Source organism: Xiphophorus hellerii, chromosome 11, assembly GCF_003331165.1.
Source record: "Xiphophorus hellerii strain 12219 chromosome 11, Xiphophorus_hellerii-4.1, whole genome shotgun sequence".
Lineage (NCBI taxonomy): Eukaryota > Metazoa > Chordata > Actinopteri > Cyprinodontiformes > Poeciliidae > Xiphophorus > Xiphophorus hellerii.
Window position 1 is genome coordinate 18,958,059 of NC_045682.1, and position 17,083 is coordinate 18,975,141.

Consider the following 17,083-nt stretch of genomic DNA (forward strand, 5'->3'; position numbering starts at 1 on the left):
CAAGTTCATGCATTGATTTCTTCGCATTTGGACAAAAGTCACATCCAAATGCTGATGACATTTGTGAAGTCAGAAGATTTTTACATTTGCTGACAAAGTAACAGACAAGATATTAGTGGCTTATGACTCTAAAGTTGCTTAGCGGCTTTCTATTGGTGCCATTTTGCAGTTAAAATAATCAATGTGGACTACATTTGATCACTTCTAGTCCAAAATCTAGAATACTTAGAAATATCTATCAAACAATGTTTGGAATGAAATAACGATTCATATTTCAACAATAAATAAAGGTTTTGGTTTTTTTTACAAGTTAAGAATTATCTATATATTCATCTACCTATAGGGCTGAAGCAAGGCGGAACAGGATAAATGTTTATTATTTCATGATTATTTTCTGAATTGACTCAGACAGACGTCCTTGTACGCATGAAGCATTCAGCTCAGCAAGTGGCCTTGAGGCTGACAATCCAGCCTCGAACAACAAACTGCACATGAAAAACAGACTCACAATGGACGGCACAGCCAACAATTTGCTGCTTCAAGGTAACGGCTCACAGTTTTCACAAAGCACAGAGCACTAGTCACCTGAGTTAAACATCCTGGTAGCTGCTTTTGACTGGAACAGAGGTCAGCGCCAGTCAAGGACACCCGACACTGGAACAACTAGTTCCCAAAATTTGCAGATGAAGCCACAAGGAAACTCCAAGGTTTGCTTGTGTCTGTTTAAATAATGTTTACTGACATGGCCTTGTGCAAGCGCTTTCAATAAGCAAGGTTTTATTTACACAACACATTATGCTTTTTCAATACAGCTGGAGACAAAACCATTACCTAGAAACGTCCCTTTGCAAAGAGAAATGCGTCAATAGCTTTCTGCAAAACTGCTGGTTACTGCAGGGACTAAGATGAGGGGAAAAAAAAGAGTAATGACATAAAATGTGCTTTGGGTTTTTTTTTTTAATGGAGCCCTTTTTAATGGATAAGAGCTAAACATGCTGGTGAGAACAGCACAGGCTCGTCTGTCTCTTCCCACCATCTGTGACAAATGACCAAATCACTTTCATCAGCTTTAGTCTGTTCCACTTGGCGTGGGCTCAGTGTTTAAGGGACGGATGGAAAGTATATTCATGATTAGATGAGACTGGAGTGAGGTCTCCCGGAGGAATCAGCTGGGTACATCAAATGTATGTGATGGGGGCCCGAGCCACACCCCATTTAAAAAAAGACGAACAGAGAAGGATGGAGAGGAGGCGAGGACTAATTTCCTGCGGCCATAAGGAGTGTGAGAAAGCAAGGGTGGACAAAGGATGGAAGAGATGAGAGCGAGGGTGTTCTGTCAGAGCTAGCACATGGTGCAGAAGCACTCAACTTTTCTTTTTTTTTTTGTTCCTGGAAACCCAGCAGTCCTGGCCCTTAATTCAGCCAAGCGAGCCAGACTGCTTCCCTGCAGCCCGACTGCCCAAGCTTAACTCCCAGCAGTGCATCGGTTGCCCCCGCCATCTGGGCTGGACTGAAAACACCGATGATATCACCAGAGAGCGGCGTGCGTCTTGAGTCACAGTCGTCGATATCAGCGATCGTCTTTCCAAAACAAAACGCCCCTGCGGAACCTGGACGTCTGTCAATTCTCGAAATCAAATGGAGTTTATTTGCAGGATATTTGCAGATATTATTTCTTGTCCAAGAATAAATCAACAAAGGATTAAGAAATGTGACTGAAAAATAACCCTGAAGCATATTCCGAGCTTGTTCTACGGCACCACAGGGATTTAGCCACCTTTTCAGCTAAAATGAAAAAGTGTGAGTCACAGCACGCTGAGGGGAAAGGTTATCTGAAGACAGCACAGTGAAGGATAATCCTGACCTCAAAGGATGCTAAACGTGCTGAGCATGTCTACTAGCTGTCATTAGAGAGGCAGATGTGAAAACATCCACACAGAACCGCTTCTTAGCTCTTCGGTTTTCTACTTTAAAATTCAACTAAATGAAAAACATTGCAGAATGTGATTTAATGAGGTGGTTCAATGAGACTAAACCAGAATTCCACAGAGTTTTTGGACATGTCAAACAATTCAAATGCATTAAAGTTGCAGTTGAGGAATGTCGTGTTTACAGTACATATTACATGCCACTACTTCAGATGTTACTAAACTTTACTCAATCTCATGCTACAGCATGCAAATGTTCTGTCAGCAACGGTAACTTTCTCATACTGAATGCTTTATGTGGCTCCAGCTAGTCGTACCAGGGCAGAACGACCTACTTATTTTTTTTATATATCTTTTTTATACCCCTCCAGAGGGTCTAGTGTCCCTTATAAGACAGTAGGCTGACAGGAAAGGGGGGAAGACATGCGGCAAAGATCGCCGGGTCCGGGAGTCGAACCCGCGATGTCCGTGTCGAGAACTCAAGACCCAGAACGACCTGCTTTTTGAACAGTTATATTTGAACCACTGACCTTCATTCCCATAGGGTCAGGCGATTAAAAAAAAGACGATATCATGGCTAAACATACACTATTTTGCACAGTAGTACACCAGACGGCACATTTTACACCCTTGATCCCAACACACCAGCTATATACAAAGCAGATGGAACCAATGTTACGAAAAGTTTTATGAAGTAAAGAAATAAAGCGCTCATGTAAAAACCAGTTCTAGATCAACAAATATAAGCGGCAAGATAATAAAACAGAGCAGCAGCTTAGGTTCTTCTGTTAGTGAAGCTAGCTAGCTGTTTGTGCTAGCATGAGTTAATACATTGAAGTTTAAATATGCTTTTGTCTCTCAAGGTTGTTTCTCAAGGTTTGTTCTGTTGTTCTTGATTGGTTATTGCAAATAAGGTAGAGACTAGTCTTCTTGTATTAGCTATTTTTGGAGGGCTAACCCTAAAAAAGTGACAGTGAATCATTTAGATTACATTTCAGTGCTAAATGCTTTTGTTCTTTAATCAGGCTTAAAACTCAGCACACCTGTACACAGAACAAGGATGTCGGATTCTCTATCCAACAAGTGGAGCAAAGGCTTCAACAGATCCGTTTCAAAACGTTTAGCTTGATGCTGCTAGCTTAGCCAAATGATGAATGTTGGATTCACTCCTCCCATTCCGCTAGGGGGCTCTGTAGTTGTTTTGCATTGGTATTGCAGGGGAGGTGAAACAAGAGAAGAAACTTGCGGCAGGCCAGTAATACACCGAGACTGCCGTTAGCTGAAGCTAACAAGCTGAAGCTACAATAAAATCATATTCTACTGGCGTTCATGAGTTTTGCCCAACGTGGTGAGTTATTAATGCTGTAAGCTGTGGGGAGATGAGTTTTTTGTTATCTGTTCTAAGCGTGAGCTTGCTGAATTTGCTAGCGCTAATTAGCCCAATGCTAGCTGTGTTTGCTGCACTGTGATAGTTGAATGCCGATGTTTATTATATGACGAAGTGTTCTAAGAATAAACTGCCTTATAACTGGTTAGTCAAGCCTAGCTAATAAATCTGTGTTTAAGTTTGTGTTGATTGAATTCTGCAATACTAAGTATTGATGTTTTGTTTTTTACTTTATTTACAGTTTAACCGGACGGCACGTCCGTGTAAAAGCACTCCGCAATAAAAATAAACAACAACAACGACTATCTTATGTTCTTTGTAACAATGAATCCAAGCCATTGACAATGCCTTCCAGTACAAAAAAATCCTTATGAAACAAAGACAAGTGAAGCAACCAATTACAAAAGCAGAAGATTCATACCTCCACCAGCTTGACAATGTTGACATGGTCTAGTTTTTTAAGAATGGCAATCTCTTGGTAAACTCTTTCCAAGGGTCCTAAGACTTTAGGCTGCTCTCCTTGGGCTGCCTTGGGTCCTCTTGGGGGAGGGCGACCTGCAGAGCACCACACACTCCGGATTACACACGGTCCAACTTTATTGTCAAACATTTAGACAGTTTACAAATCCTTAAAGCTACAGTATGTAACTTTCATTTAAAAAAAAAACAACAGTTTTACCCATTTGTTAAAACTGACACCATGTCTTGACAGACAGATAATCTGTGAAAAGATCAATCTACTCCACCAGAGCGACTACTGCTGCCTGATCAAAAACAACCAATCAGAGCCAGGAGAGTCTTAGCACTGTCAATCAACCTCTTGTACTCGCTGCTAATATGCTAATGCTGGAAGAACAACTTACCATTACAGAGAAGTCGTTCATCCACTGTCATTAGAGGTCTTGCTAACTAACCTAGTGTTCACAAGGCTAGTTAACAGCCAAGCCTTGCGCTAGTTAGCAATGGGAGCACTGAGAAGTTAGACGAGCTCAATTTTTTCATATTATCATACCTTCCTGTCACAACATAGTGACAGTTTAAACAAATATCTAAAAGATTTTTTTCTTTTTTTTTTTTTTATAAAAGTTACATACTGCAGATTTAAATGGAACTAACTCACGTGGAAAACCACACTGCTTCATTAACCTCTTCTTGGACAACACCTTCATGGCCTAGGACAGAAAGAAGTCTGATCAAACAGCATGACCACATATCCAGGAATATGTCATAAGCTCTACAAAAACAGAAAAGACAGATGTGTAAAAAGCAGTGGAGGGGGAAAAAAGACATTTTTAATTAGATGAAACTGCATAACAAAATCTTTAACTACTAAGGGCGTTCTACTGCGGATTTCAGCCGAGTTGCAGCACAAACCAACATCAAAGTGCAGAACATAAAAATTTTAGGGATATATCTGCTACTCTCCTTTGCAGCAGGCCGAAGAAGTCTACAGCCCCTGAATTTTTAATACAAAACCAGCATTTACTGGCTTCCAAAGAGAGTCGTGTGTGAGCTTTTTTCCTAAAAATATGTACAAAAATTGATAAAACAACTGAAAAAGAAAAATGCAATTATTGCAAATCTTTAAGAAAGAAAGAAAAACAACACTGGCACATTCGTCAGCACATGCTGCCATAGTGACTTGGTGATTTTATTGTCAGCTCATCGGAAAGGTGGAATGTGTTCTAATTCGATAACACAAAGCGTGATGCTCAAGGGTCGCTCAGCGGCCTCTGCGGTCGTCATGGCTATGACTGTGCAGAAAGCAGCTTCGGCAGGAAGGCGGCCCCCTCGCCTCTACATGGTTTCCATGGCGCGCCGCCTGCGTTCCTCATGAACATCCTCTTAAAAATAAAACATTGTCCGTCTCAATTCCTGAATCAATCTGTCTGCACTGGGAGGAGAGGCTCATCATCACCAATATGAGACAGAAGTTTTCCAACAAAAATGCGAAAACATGATTAAATGTAATCTTTCTGTAGCTTAATATCAACCACAGGCTAAGGAGGTAATGTGAGTGGATTTTGGCTTCGATCAAAGCCTGGGAGCAAGTCGAATATGCATGAAGGGTCCAGTGTGATTATCCCATTACTGCCTCATTAAGCAGAAGATGTCTCCATCAATCACATGTGTAGACTAGATTAGGCTAGGCTAGACAAATGAGATACAGAGAAATGAAAGAAGCAATCTTTACTGAGCTAAATAGAACTCCCATGGGGGGTTTGTAAGATGTGTGTATTAATAAAGGCAGAAACTACAGAAGCCCTTTGCTAACAAGACACACAGCTTATTTACTCAGTCAAAATGGAAGTATTCAGTCACTTAGACAGTGCAACTTCTTTGTAAAGGTAATTTATAACCTCACTTGGATGTTGTTTGTAACACCAGGAGTGAACTGTAGATAGCTCTAGTGAATAGCAGCTTTTACTGGCTAGAAGAAGAAGAGCATCAGCATAATAATGAGCCAGAGTGACCAGTGATGGCAAATTTACCATCTCATCATGGAGGTTATGTTTTACAGATACAAAGCCAGCTTTTTCTTGTAAAGGCGTGGCATGGTGTTGTGCGATTCAACGGTACAAATGATAACCGGAACCACTGGCGTGTGAATTGTCCCCCTCACATCATCGGCTAACAGCAGAAACCTGAACGCCACAGCTGTTAATTGCTGAGAACTGACAATATTCGCAGGTGTTGACAGACCCAGAAATCTGTTGGGTTTTTTTCGTCCTGTGAGAAAACCACTCACTTTGTTTTAGCTGAACAAATTGCCGTTTCTCAGAAGGACACTCCTAAGCATTTTATAGATTTCTCACAATATCTTATAACTAAATGCTATTGGGGATATAAGAATAAACTTCCATCCTGTTGAATTGGCAACATTTTCCAAGACATCCAGTTTTGATCCATTCTGTTGTTGAGTTTGACAGCCCTTCAACTCAAAGCTCCTTCTCTCAACTAAAATGCTCTATTTGTGCCATTAATTCCCACAGTTGGGTGCTGTTATGCTGCTTAATTAAAGGGAATGATGAAATTAAAGGAAAGTGACTTTTTTTTTTTATTTGTAAGTGAGATTTATAGTTTTCACTTTTTTCCCCCCTCGACCTTCTTTTGGAAGCAAAGCAATCCTCAGGAAACGAGTGAAGACGCAGTAGTGTGCCTCATCATTTACTTGTCTTACAGTACAGTTTCTGAAGGCCACAATGTTAGCCTCGTGGTCAAGTTTATACTATATTGTGCATGTTTTTGATCATGCCTGAAAGAAAATGCTGATGTACTGGCCCAAAAGAGATTTACATATTAGTTGCACTAATGTGAAAATCTGGAAAAGCAGTCGGAGTAAAATATCACACCAGTTGTACCTGCTTTTGCAGTTGGGGTTTTGTTTCACCCACATATGGAAAATTTCTAAATTCCCTGTAAAATCCAGCTCTAGTCACGACGAGCTGCTGCACGTCTGAGCAGCTCTGTCGTATCGTAATCACAATCAGGAGTCAAAGTTTGTAGAATAAAGATCTTTTTATGCCCTTTGGTTCAGGGCTCGCGCATGCTTTTACATAACCGCTCGTCGGCCGACACTTCTTGCGCGTTTATAAGCTTGAATTTTTATACTGAAAACCGTGAGCTTCCACTGGCTGCAGTTCAAAAGCACTTCTTAAATCCATCCAGAGTTGGCAGCTTAAGAAGACGTGACTCACCGAGAGGCTTTCATTGTTGCTGCTGCACAGGACAGCTTAGCTATGTTAAGGCATCAAACGGCTTACATCTGCAGATCGCTTTGCTTTCCAAGGGAACACATTACCTTGACGGAAATGCCGAAAAATGACCTTGCACTGCTGCCTCGTATGCATTTTATTTTTGTTGTTTTTTTGTTGACTGACCTCAGAGCAGCAGGTGTACAAAGCAAAAGTAGCAAGGATATTTGAAGAAAGAAAAAAAATACATATATATATATATAAATAAAGATGCACTTCAACTGCCACCAGCTTTTATTTTAGGTTCAATACAAGGGACAGCCAAAGGAAATAAAACTCAATGCTAGGCAACTGGATAAAAAAGAAGAAAAAAACCCCCAAACACAATCAATACCAGCGGTCTTCTGTCAACAACTAAAGGTGAAGGTTTGATGACGACCACAAAGCAAGCGGTCCGTCTACGAAGCCTTTCTGAGACACAAAACCAGACTTACATAATGTTTGTCGTCATCTTCGTTGTAGGCGAGCTTGACCACGCCATAGGAACCCTACAAAATAACAACAAAAAAACTCATTAAATACGGACCTATAAAAAGGGGACATGCAGCAATCGTTCCTTGAGCTCCACATTTCTTTTAAACCCATGAGAGAGACTGCTGATATTTCTAAAGCATCGCGTCAGAGAGCAGGCGGTAGCACCGTACTGACAGAATGTTTACAAGGCAGCGCGGCTCATATTCAGAAACCACATTTTTATTCTTTGGCAGCTCAGAATAAGCTCATCCCACACAGACGAACACGCCAACACACACACAAAAGAAACATGTCCTTTTCTGACATGTTTCCTTCTCAAGAAACATGTCAGCATGTTTTTTTTAGCAAGTTTGATGCGTTTGAAATTTGCTACAAATTATTTGAAAAGTAAATGAGCGTCTGAGATATTTCCATCAAAAGCACCAAAACAGATTTCTAGAAGCTTCGAGCATCTGAAAAAAAAAAACAACCTCTTGCATTGGCGAGGTCCTGTTTTTATTCGCCGTGATTATGAAGCGTGCTGAAAGCAAATTACATAAATGTCCCTGAAAAAGAAAATGCACAATTTATGTTTGTTAGAAATTACTTAGAGGAATTAATGCAAGCAGTGAGATACTAAGAAAATAAATGTCTTGCTTTATTGTGATAGCAGAATAAATGCAACAGTTGGTTGGCTGAAAATTTCATTTCAGCATTAAACTTATGTTGCTTCAATCAGCAGACAATACGCCTCCACTAAAAAAAACCATAACACACAAACCAATGCAACATCTTCATGAGATTGTTAAACAATCTGAAAGAATCGCCAAAAACTTTTTGAAGAAACTTGAATAATATAGATTAAAACCGAATTTAATTTCCCTTTGGGATTATTAAAGATTTTTTAAAATTGAAATAAATTGAAAAGGAGAAAATAAAAAGAACTTGTAAGTTTATATCACGAAAGCACAGCCCTAAAAGTTGGTACAAACTTTTTAAGAACTGAGAAATGCATTCTCTCTGCATTTGAATTTCTTATGAAGTATTAAATATAATGGCAAGAATGAAATGTGTTCTTGTTGTGGCCACTTCGACAAAAACTATTTTCTTTGTACTTTGTGCGACAGACGTCGTTTTTACATGAGGCATCTGACAGACTGTCAGATGTAAACAAAACTTACATTTTTGCAAACAATAAAGTTAGTGTTATGAATCAAAAGCAACTCTAAACTGGTGGGTTTTAGCCTCGATTTAAAGGAACTCATTGTTTCTGAGTCTTTCCCCCACACATCATACACCCTATATAAATTTTGAAGTGACCGGGTTATTTTGGGTCTAAAGACTGAAGCTTCAAACTTTAGCTCCGACCCTCTTTCTGTTGCCTGTGACTCATACAACCCTGTTCAGTATGTGGCTTGAAAGGTTTTCCAGGAGAAAAAAAATGAAAAGAAAAAATAATCTGCACACTCACTCTCTTAGGCAGCGATTTTATTGTACGAAATGATTGTATATTGAAACTGTCGGTTTTTAGCTGTATTTAAAGAACAGTCTTTGTGGCGCTTCTTATGTTTTTAAGGGTTGACATTTTTGAAAGAGAAAAAAAAACAACTTCACCTTTCCAATCTCACTCTTCAGCTTATACTGGTTCAGCTGGATACAATCCTGGAAGGAGGACAAAAGATGGAGAGTTAATTATTAGTGTTATCATCCTTTGCAGTTATTATTTGCAGCATCTCAACCAAAGGAAAAAAAAATATATATATATTCATTAGTACAGAGAAAAGAAAAAAACACACATTCCCTCTGGGTGAGTGTGTCTCCACGTGCCCTGCAAGTCATTTACTTCTGAGACGCAGGAAATGATGCAGTCTGTAGTTTCTGTTTACTGTCTGCAAATCCATTAGGGTGCTACTGCTTAAATGGCTGATTTGCAGCTCCATAGCAACCGCCGTACCAGCACGGAGTCAGCCAGGGCTGCGGCAGCGCAGAGCAGACCACAGCGGGACACAAGAGGAGGAGGAAGAGGGAGGAAGAAGAGGAGGCGAGAGGAAAGGTGAGGGTCTGGTGGTGGTGGTGGGGAGGGAGGATATTTTGTCAAGAGGCTAGTGCTGAGAGTGCAGGACTGCACGGTAATGAGCAGAAAGTGAGCAGGGGATTTCTGACTGAAGAAGGAAGAGGTGGAACTGTAGAGAGACGGGGCTGAAGGCGGCTTTCTGGTTTCAGCCGGGGGCCTAGCCTGGAGCGTTGTTTACAGGATGAAGGATGGAAGGTGAGCGCAGAACTCAAAATACTCATTATTTGGACGTAGAGCCAGCAGGCAGCGTAGCTCGTCTCGTAAGAATGTCAAATTTAGATGGATTGCTAATCTGGCTATTACCTTCTTATGCAATTCTGCTCAATTCAAATTTCACTTCACAGCACAATCTGGGTTTTCTCCCATTCACTTGGATTCCTCTGGTAGAATTTCAACAGGACCGATCAGCGAACAGAAGACGTAAAAAACGACGTTTTAGAAATGTAGTTTGATTGTAGTTTTAGCGATGGCAGCAGAGGAAGTGAACCAAGATGGCCGTTTTTGGCCACGTTTCCAAATATTGAGCTAACATTAACAGCTGTTCGGCTCAAGACTTCTCTGTTCGCAGAATGTGGCGCCGAACAAACAGAAATAATGACATGTTGACAACCGTCAACATCCATGTAAATTTTCATACACACACAAAAAAAAAACATTTAAGGACTTTCAACGACGGTGTCTTTTCATGGCTGCTTTCAAAAACTTTCCAGGGCCTTTAATTGTCTCTTTTTTTTTTTTTTTTCAAATTCACAAGCTTTCAAGAATTTAAAGGACTCATGAAACTCTGTATGTAGTTTGTTACGACTGTATGGCTGCGAATATAGCACAGGAGTGAAAACAGGATATATAAGCACCTTATAACAGCACTGCTTTGATTGGTTGAGGAGAGATGAACAAGAATATAAAAAGTAGGAGAAAAAGGTAGAGGGGGGTTGTAGACATGGTGCTTCGCTTAATACTCAGACAAACCATTCAGAAAGCCTCAAGTACATCTGACACATTTAAAACGCTTCTCACAAAAATCCAACTCTAGTGCTGGAATGAGTCGCTGGGGATTTTTCCATCTTTTCTTTAATGTCAGACAATCTCTTTAACACTGAAGCCCCACATGACTCACGGGGAGCATGCTTCGCAAGAGCTTTCCACATTTTGTCGCGTTTAAAACAGAAATCCTCCATGTATTTCATTAGGATTTTATGTTATACGCCAACACAAAGTGGTGCTTAATAGTGAATATTAAGGAAACCAATATTCTGTTTTAACACTGTTTAAATATTAAAAGGACTCACTTTTTAGCCCGCCTCTATTCATATGATTTATTTCAGTCTGGAGAGACTCAGGCGGAGAAAAACAGCGATTAAAAGGGTTTATTGACATAAATGAATTAAAGTTCTTTGGCGCTCGGACCCTGGCGGAAGACATTTTGTTGTGAAATGCAATAAGCTTAGATGAGCATTTCCAATGCTGACTAGGAATGTCTTCCTGTACACTGGTGATGGAGGTCGGGGAAAGATGGAGGCCCGGAGAGCCAAGAGCATGGAGGTGGAGAAGGGGTGGAGGTGGGTTGAAGAGGTGGGTAATTTTAATCTGTTATAAACACAGCGCCTACTCCATGTTGCTCTGATTAAATGTTCAAGAACATTTTAAGGCATGTTTTATGGCTTAACGATGTGCCCGATTGTGCTAATGTGCAGACTTTCTGCAGCCGGTTGTACCAGCTCTGCTGTTGGAGCTTCAGAAAATACGACAAAAAGATGAATCTGTGTTCGACGTTTAAGTCTAGTGAGAGTAAAACTATTTCTTCCTTGGTCAGAATGAAATAAAAACTGAAGCACTGTCACATCTGGAGCGGGAAGCAGATTTATCACAGTTTAAATCAATGCTTGCTGTACAAACGCAACAACCTCGCCTTCTATCGCCTTGTGTATGGATGGTGCTATACTGTAAAAAAAAATCTGTAAAAATGCCCGTTTGTTTAGTAAACAGTGGATTTGTCATATTAGTGAATCTACAGCTGGATTTCTTCTTTTGTTGTGACAATGTCACGGGGTGACTTAAGTGGCTCAGACCTCTTAATTTGTTTCCGGTCTGTCTTGTGCTCCCACAGCCATAACCACGTTCGGCACATTACAGTCTATCTGTTCCTGCAGCCCTGGATTAATCCCCTATTTCCTCTGGATTATCTTAATCCCAACTTTAATCCACTGAACAGCAAAGTTATTGTGTTTGAATTTGAACCCAGTTCCCTTTGTGGCAGGAAATGATGTGTAGACTGTATTTACAAAGCTGGGTAAAAAAAAAAAAAAGAAAAAGAAAGAAAGTCAGCAGTTAGGTAAGAGATGTTAGCGTCTTTCTTCAGATGGCATTATGTGGAATTATATAAAGATTTCTTCTGTTTTTAAGAAGAGCTGAGACACAAGCAAATTATTTAGACCTTCTCTTACAACAAATAAAAACATTAAGCACCTTTTTAAAGCTATTAATCTAACCACATATTCCCCTCAGGTTCCAAGAAAAAAAAAATGGCGTAATCGCTGTTTGCGCAGACAGGAAGTGTTGTCGCCTTCCTCTGTAAAGTGTCATTTTTGCAAATCCAGTGAGAGAACTAAAATATAACCCGGTCCTTCATAAAGTCTTAGTAAGAGGAGGACGGGAAGGGACACGATGACAGCTCTGCTCATCTGTGGCAGCAGTCTGTTAAATTCAGAGGGCTTCCACATCCCGGCAGACCTTATGCATTTTTAATGCTCACGCCGAATTGAAAAATGCAAGGGGATGATGGATATGCAGGAGACTCCTAGTGCCAGATGATACCCCTTCTACATTACACGTGTAACCAGCTACTACTCTCCATATGCTACACATGATATATCCCGCTGCCAAACACTTGAATAAACAGCTTTTAACAAATATACTTTTTTTTGGTTTCTAACCAGACGTTATCTTAACGGCTTGTCGATGATAACACAGATAATTAGCAAAACAACGGTTTTCTTGTTCCTTTTTCTCATCCAAACCGGACATATGAAAATTATTAGAAGAAATGACGTAACTGCCTACTTGGTGCAATCCCACTATCACATCTTCCGCTATGAACCATAGTCTGAATCACCTGCTTTTTATTGATTTGTCGCCTCTATTCTTTGTCCTGACTCTGGCCTAGTACACACACCTGGGAACACAAGTACATATCAACGCATTTTGAACTTTCATAAACACAAAAACTTATTACTTAATATCATTAAAACAAAAATGTCCAAACCAGAGAATGAGGAAAAAAATGTTTGTGTATTTTTACTTAGTAAGCGTCTGGTTTCTATTGTAATCAGGTTCCACGTGGAATAAGTGGAACCTGTTTGTACGACTGGACTGAATTTCTTCGTAAATGCCTTGAGACAATATTTTTTGGGGGAATTGGCGCAATGTGAACAAACTTCATCCTGGTCACTTGGTACAGCAATTAGCCAGACAGAGCAGAGTTCAGAGTTCAGACCTCCAGAGCAACACTCCTTGTTCCACTTCAAGGTTGGACAAAAACTCAGGTTAGAAGGTAAGTTTGCTTTTCACAGAAGGTTCTAATTTGACGAAGCTGCGTCAAAGAAAGAAAACTGAAACACAACAAACTGGTTGTCCATGAGGGTAATCTCTAAGGATCAGCGAAGGTTTGTTTTTGCCTTGTCGCGCTGCAGTCAGCTGTCGACTGGCACCAAGTACCGGTCTGGTTCTGGGGAGCAGGGAGGTGAGATCACAAAAAGAAGCTAATCTATCAGGTCGTTATACAGGAAAGCTGTGAGCTGATTTCAGGGGTTAGATGTATCCATTTCATTAAAAGAAGTGTTGAAACTCCAATAACTGTCCGCTGTATTTAAAATGCATTCACAGCTATTTAACTAAAAAAAAAAAAGAAAAAGCTCAGTAAGCAGCTGTATAACAGCTCGAGTGCACTCACAATGTGTCAAGTAGCTGTGGCTGTTTGGATCGTGCACATCCTGCTCCGTTATGAACGCAACACTGGGTTTGTCATTTCACTTTGTTGAAACGGTGAAAAGCAGGTGAGAGGGAAGGATTCAGGTCAAGTTCTGATTCTGAATGTCTGACGTCGACCTGTACCATCCCTCAAAGGTTTCTATTCAGATAAACAGAAAAGTAAAAGCCTCACCTGAGAGTCTGATATGGACACCCGTTTCGACTCCACCGTGGGCCTGCGAGCCCCTCGAGGGGAGATGTGTGTGTAACCTCCCTCTGACCCCGCCGACAGATAGGTGCCCCTCTCCTGAAGGGACAGCTTCCTGCCGGACAGGTGAGGTCGCAGCACCTGGACCCTCTTGCCTTGAATGCCCTCCTGCTGAGCCTTTCCGTTCTTCACGCCGTTGGCGGACGAGCCTTCGGGGTCTTTCGTCGTCATGGCGGCCATGATGTCGGTGAGACTGCTCGTCTGTTTGGAGGAGTTGGGGTCCAGCCTCTCGCAGCCCGGGTCACTGCTCATCGCCATGGCGTCCAGAGGGGGGTGATCGTGTACCAAGAAGCACCCAGCAGCATCAATATGACCTGGGCCAGCCTGCGGTCCTCAGCTGAACTGGAATCAAATAGGAAATGAAATATGGTAAGAGTTTGAGCTGGGCGATAAATTGATTCAATTGATAAATAAAATTTTTTGTTTTAAATGTTGGACAATCTGGATGATTTTTTTTATACAAATGCAAGCCATAGTTTAGAGTGATGTTGGCACACCCAAGGCCGCCATCTTTGTTTGATAAGTTTATTTTACAACTTTTATTTATTTGGACTTTGAATTCAGGTCAACTCTACGACAGAACATTAGGGGCATGCTACAACTTTTTTATTTATTTCAAGAATAAAGTCATAATGTTACAAAAAATGTTTTTTATAATATTACAAAAATATTTTTTGCACATCGACTCTAGTCTCATTATTTCAACACTAGAGTCCAAATAATGACAATGATGCAAAAGATTAAAGTTGTAAATTTATGAAAACAAAAAAAATGGAAAATGAGGAATGACGTTTTACAAGTTTTACAGTAAAGAAAATACAAAATTTTCTACGACATCAACATCATACAATGGTGTATTAGGGCCATTGTAGATTTAAAACAAAAAAAAGACAAAACAGGAGTAATACATTTTTCACAAGGATTTTAAAAGTCAAAAATTTGTTAGAAAAGACTCCAAAATTTTGAGATTAATAGAAATTTTTGAGGAAAAAAAACTTGGAAATTGCGTGAACCACACAGACCGAGCTGCTTGTGTCAGATCATGATAACTCTATCCAAGCTTTCTGCTTCTGGTAAAATTATATCTGTATTCTGTTCTTATAATTACAATATTCTCATACTTAAAGAAAAATTCTCATAGCATGGTCTTAATACCAGCAGAAGGGATGATAGGAGTAAAAGCCACTTTCTAAAAATATTTTCATTCATTTGTCATTTCTTTAAGTCAGTAGAAAAAGCGCGAGAAAAAAATGTATTCGATAAAATATGCCGTTTGTATATGAATAAGTGCAAGAGATCTGCACCTGCAGGAATGACTCAAAGCTCAAAAACAAGTTTGTATACATTTACAAAATTACCCATTCATTTAAAACGCTCTTCTAAAATGCCTCGGTGCCCGTTCGTACCAAACTGTTCACACAACTAAAGCTCAACAAGTAAAGCTGATCGAAGCACCAACGCAAACCAGAGGCTGGAGTTTAATTAAGCGGTCTGATGCAAATAGGAAATGTCATCTTCTTCTGTATGTGGGTGGCCTGGTGGGTCAAGTTTCTTACTGTAGACATGTGCTCATTAATTCAAACAAATGTCAGAAATAATAAAAGCAACCCCTTTCATTGAAAAGCTAATTACACGTTATGCCTTCGGTCATGACCCACTGTACCCCTGTGAAATACACACAAAGCCAGACTGACATGAAGCTTAAATTTGGCTGAATAACCAAAAATTTGTTAAGTGCGTTCTAGCCTTTCATATATAAAGAAAAAGATGTCAGAGGGGGGGAAAAAAAGTAGTAAAACTCTCTCCAACATCTGCTTCAGGTTTTGGAGGACAGAAGTCTCCGTTACCTACGTAAGCTACTAGAAAAGAAACCCAAAAGTGAGACAGGGAGGCTGAATGCAAGGTCACCTTGGAGGTGTTCAGGAAGTGGGCCATGTTGCAGAATGCTATTCCTGAAGTGTGTCAGAAAGGTACAGTCACACACAGCAGGGATGTGCTCCTGGATCTCAAGGTGGATTGCAGTTCTTCATCCACCTGACTGTCTTTTCTACACTCACTGGCGATATGAATCAATTGCCAATTGTGATTAGTTTTATCACAATATTACGTTGTTACACTATTGTGATGACAATAAGAGTGACGAGAACTATTGTTTACTTCTTTTTTTAGGTGATTATATGGCTGTGGACGTAAGACATAGCAGTAACAGCCTCACAAACACACGTGTCTCTTGGAAAACATTCTCATTTGTAAAGCGCTTCACAAAAAGAAGTATGATTTGTATCACTACATTGCATTTAATATTTTCAAATTTATTTGATATTTATTATTACTCTCATTGAACAAACAGTTTAGAAAATAGCACAAAATTTGACAAAACAAACATTTCTCTCTTTTTTTTTTTAAATATGAAATTTATCATGAAGGCGATAAATTAAATTTTTTATCATGACAAGAAATTTATTCCGATAAAGGACAAGTGATACTAACCGAACATTTTATTAGGTATATTTAAACTAATATTTACACAAATGCTCACTAAAACTTGATAAAAGGTTGGAAAATGTTCTCAAAAATATAAATAAATTAATTAAAGCATGTTCCATCAGGACTTATGCTGCTTGGTGTTGTTTAGGGCTGCTTGATAGTGGGGGAAAAAGAACACTGCGATATTTTCATAAACTAGCTTATTTCGTCTTATGATCTTGCAACAACACTGTCAGATCCTATTGTTGAATAAACTTTAAAACCAAGCCATAATCAGCTCCATCCACTATTAGTTCTGTAAACGGTGCGCTGCTGTGCGACGCATTTAATAATACTGCAGAAAGTCCGATTTCAGCAACAAGAAAAAACAAAACAGTGCTTCATTTTCCCCCATTGCCAGAAGACAGCAACACATTCAGAATGTCAAAATGGAAAGAAAAACTGCATTGAGCCAAAAGGTCTGGCCTTCACCAACAGTCCCTGTCGCTTCAGCTCTGAAGCCTACAGGCTGTCTGTAGACAAACAAATCCTTGAACCATCCGGCATCACAATGGGAAGCGCCACATGGTGGGAAGTAAAACCATTTAATGACATCAGTGATGCAACCTGACAGCGACTCTGTTGGCTCATGTGACAAAATGGCCGCTCTCATCCATTACTCAGACAAGTTTAATGACTTGAAAGGGATGTCATGTGGAGAAATGCTCGTCAGGCGTCAGGGCCACGATCGCCCTGCGGCACATGCGCACATCAACGTCCGCCCGA

The 17,083-nt window shown here is 40.1% G+C and overlaps 1 protein-coding gene across 2 annotated transcripts in view; it reads right to left on the reverse strand.

The window, feature by feature from the left end:
• camkk1a (calcium/calmodulin-dependent protein kinase kinase 1, alpha a) overlaps positions 1 to 17,083 on the reverse strand; it is a 63,191-nt gene that overhangs the window by 23,901 nt on the left and 22,207 nt on the right. For both annotated transcript variants that reach the window (XM_032575723.1, XM_032575722.1), the window contains exons 2-6: positions 13,757 to 14,173; positions 9,138 to 9,185; positions 7,505 to 7,558; positions 4,436 to 4,487; positions 3,737 to 3,870 (exon numbers count right to left, since the gene is read on the reverse strand). In XM_032575723.1, the coding sequence (XP_032431614.1) occupies positions 3,737 to 3,870; positions 4,436 to 4,487; positions 7,505 to 7,558; positions 9,138 to 9,185; positions 13,757 to 14,089 (621 nt within the window). In that variant the 5' untranslated portion in view covers positions 14,090 to 14,173. The remainder of the gene's footprint in view (positions 1 to 3,736; positions 3,871 to 4,435; positions 4,488 to 7,504; positions 7,559 to 9,137; positions 9,186 to 13,756; positions 14,174 to 17,083) is intronic.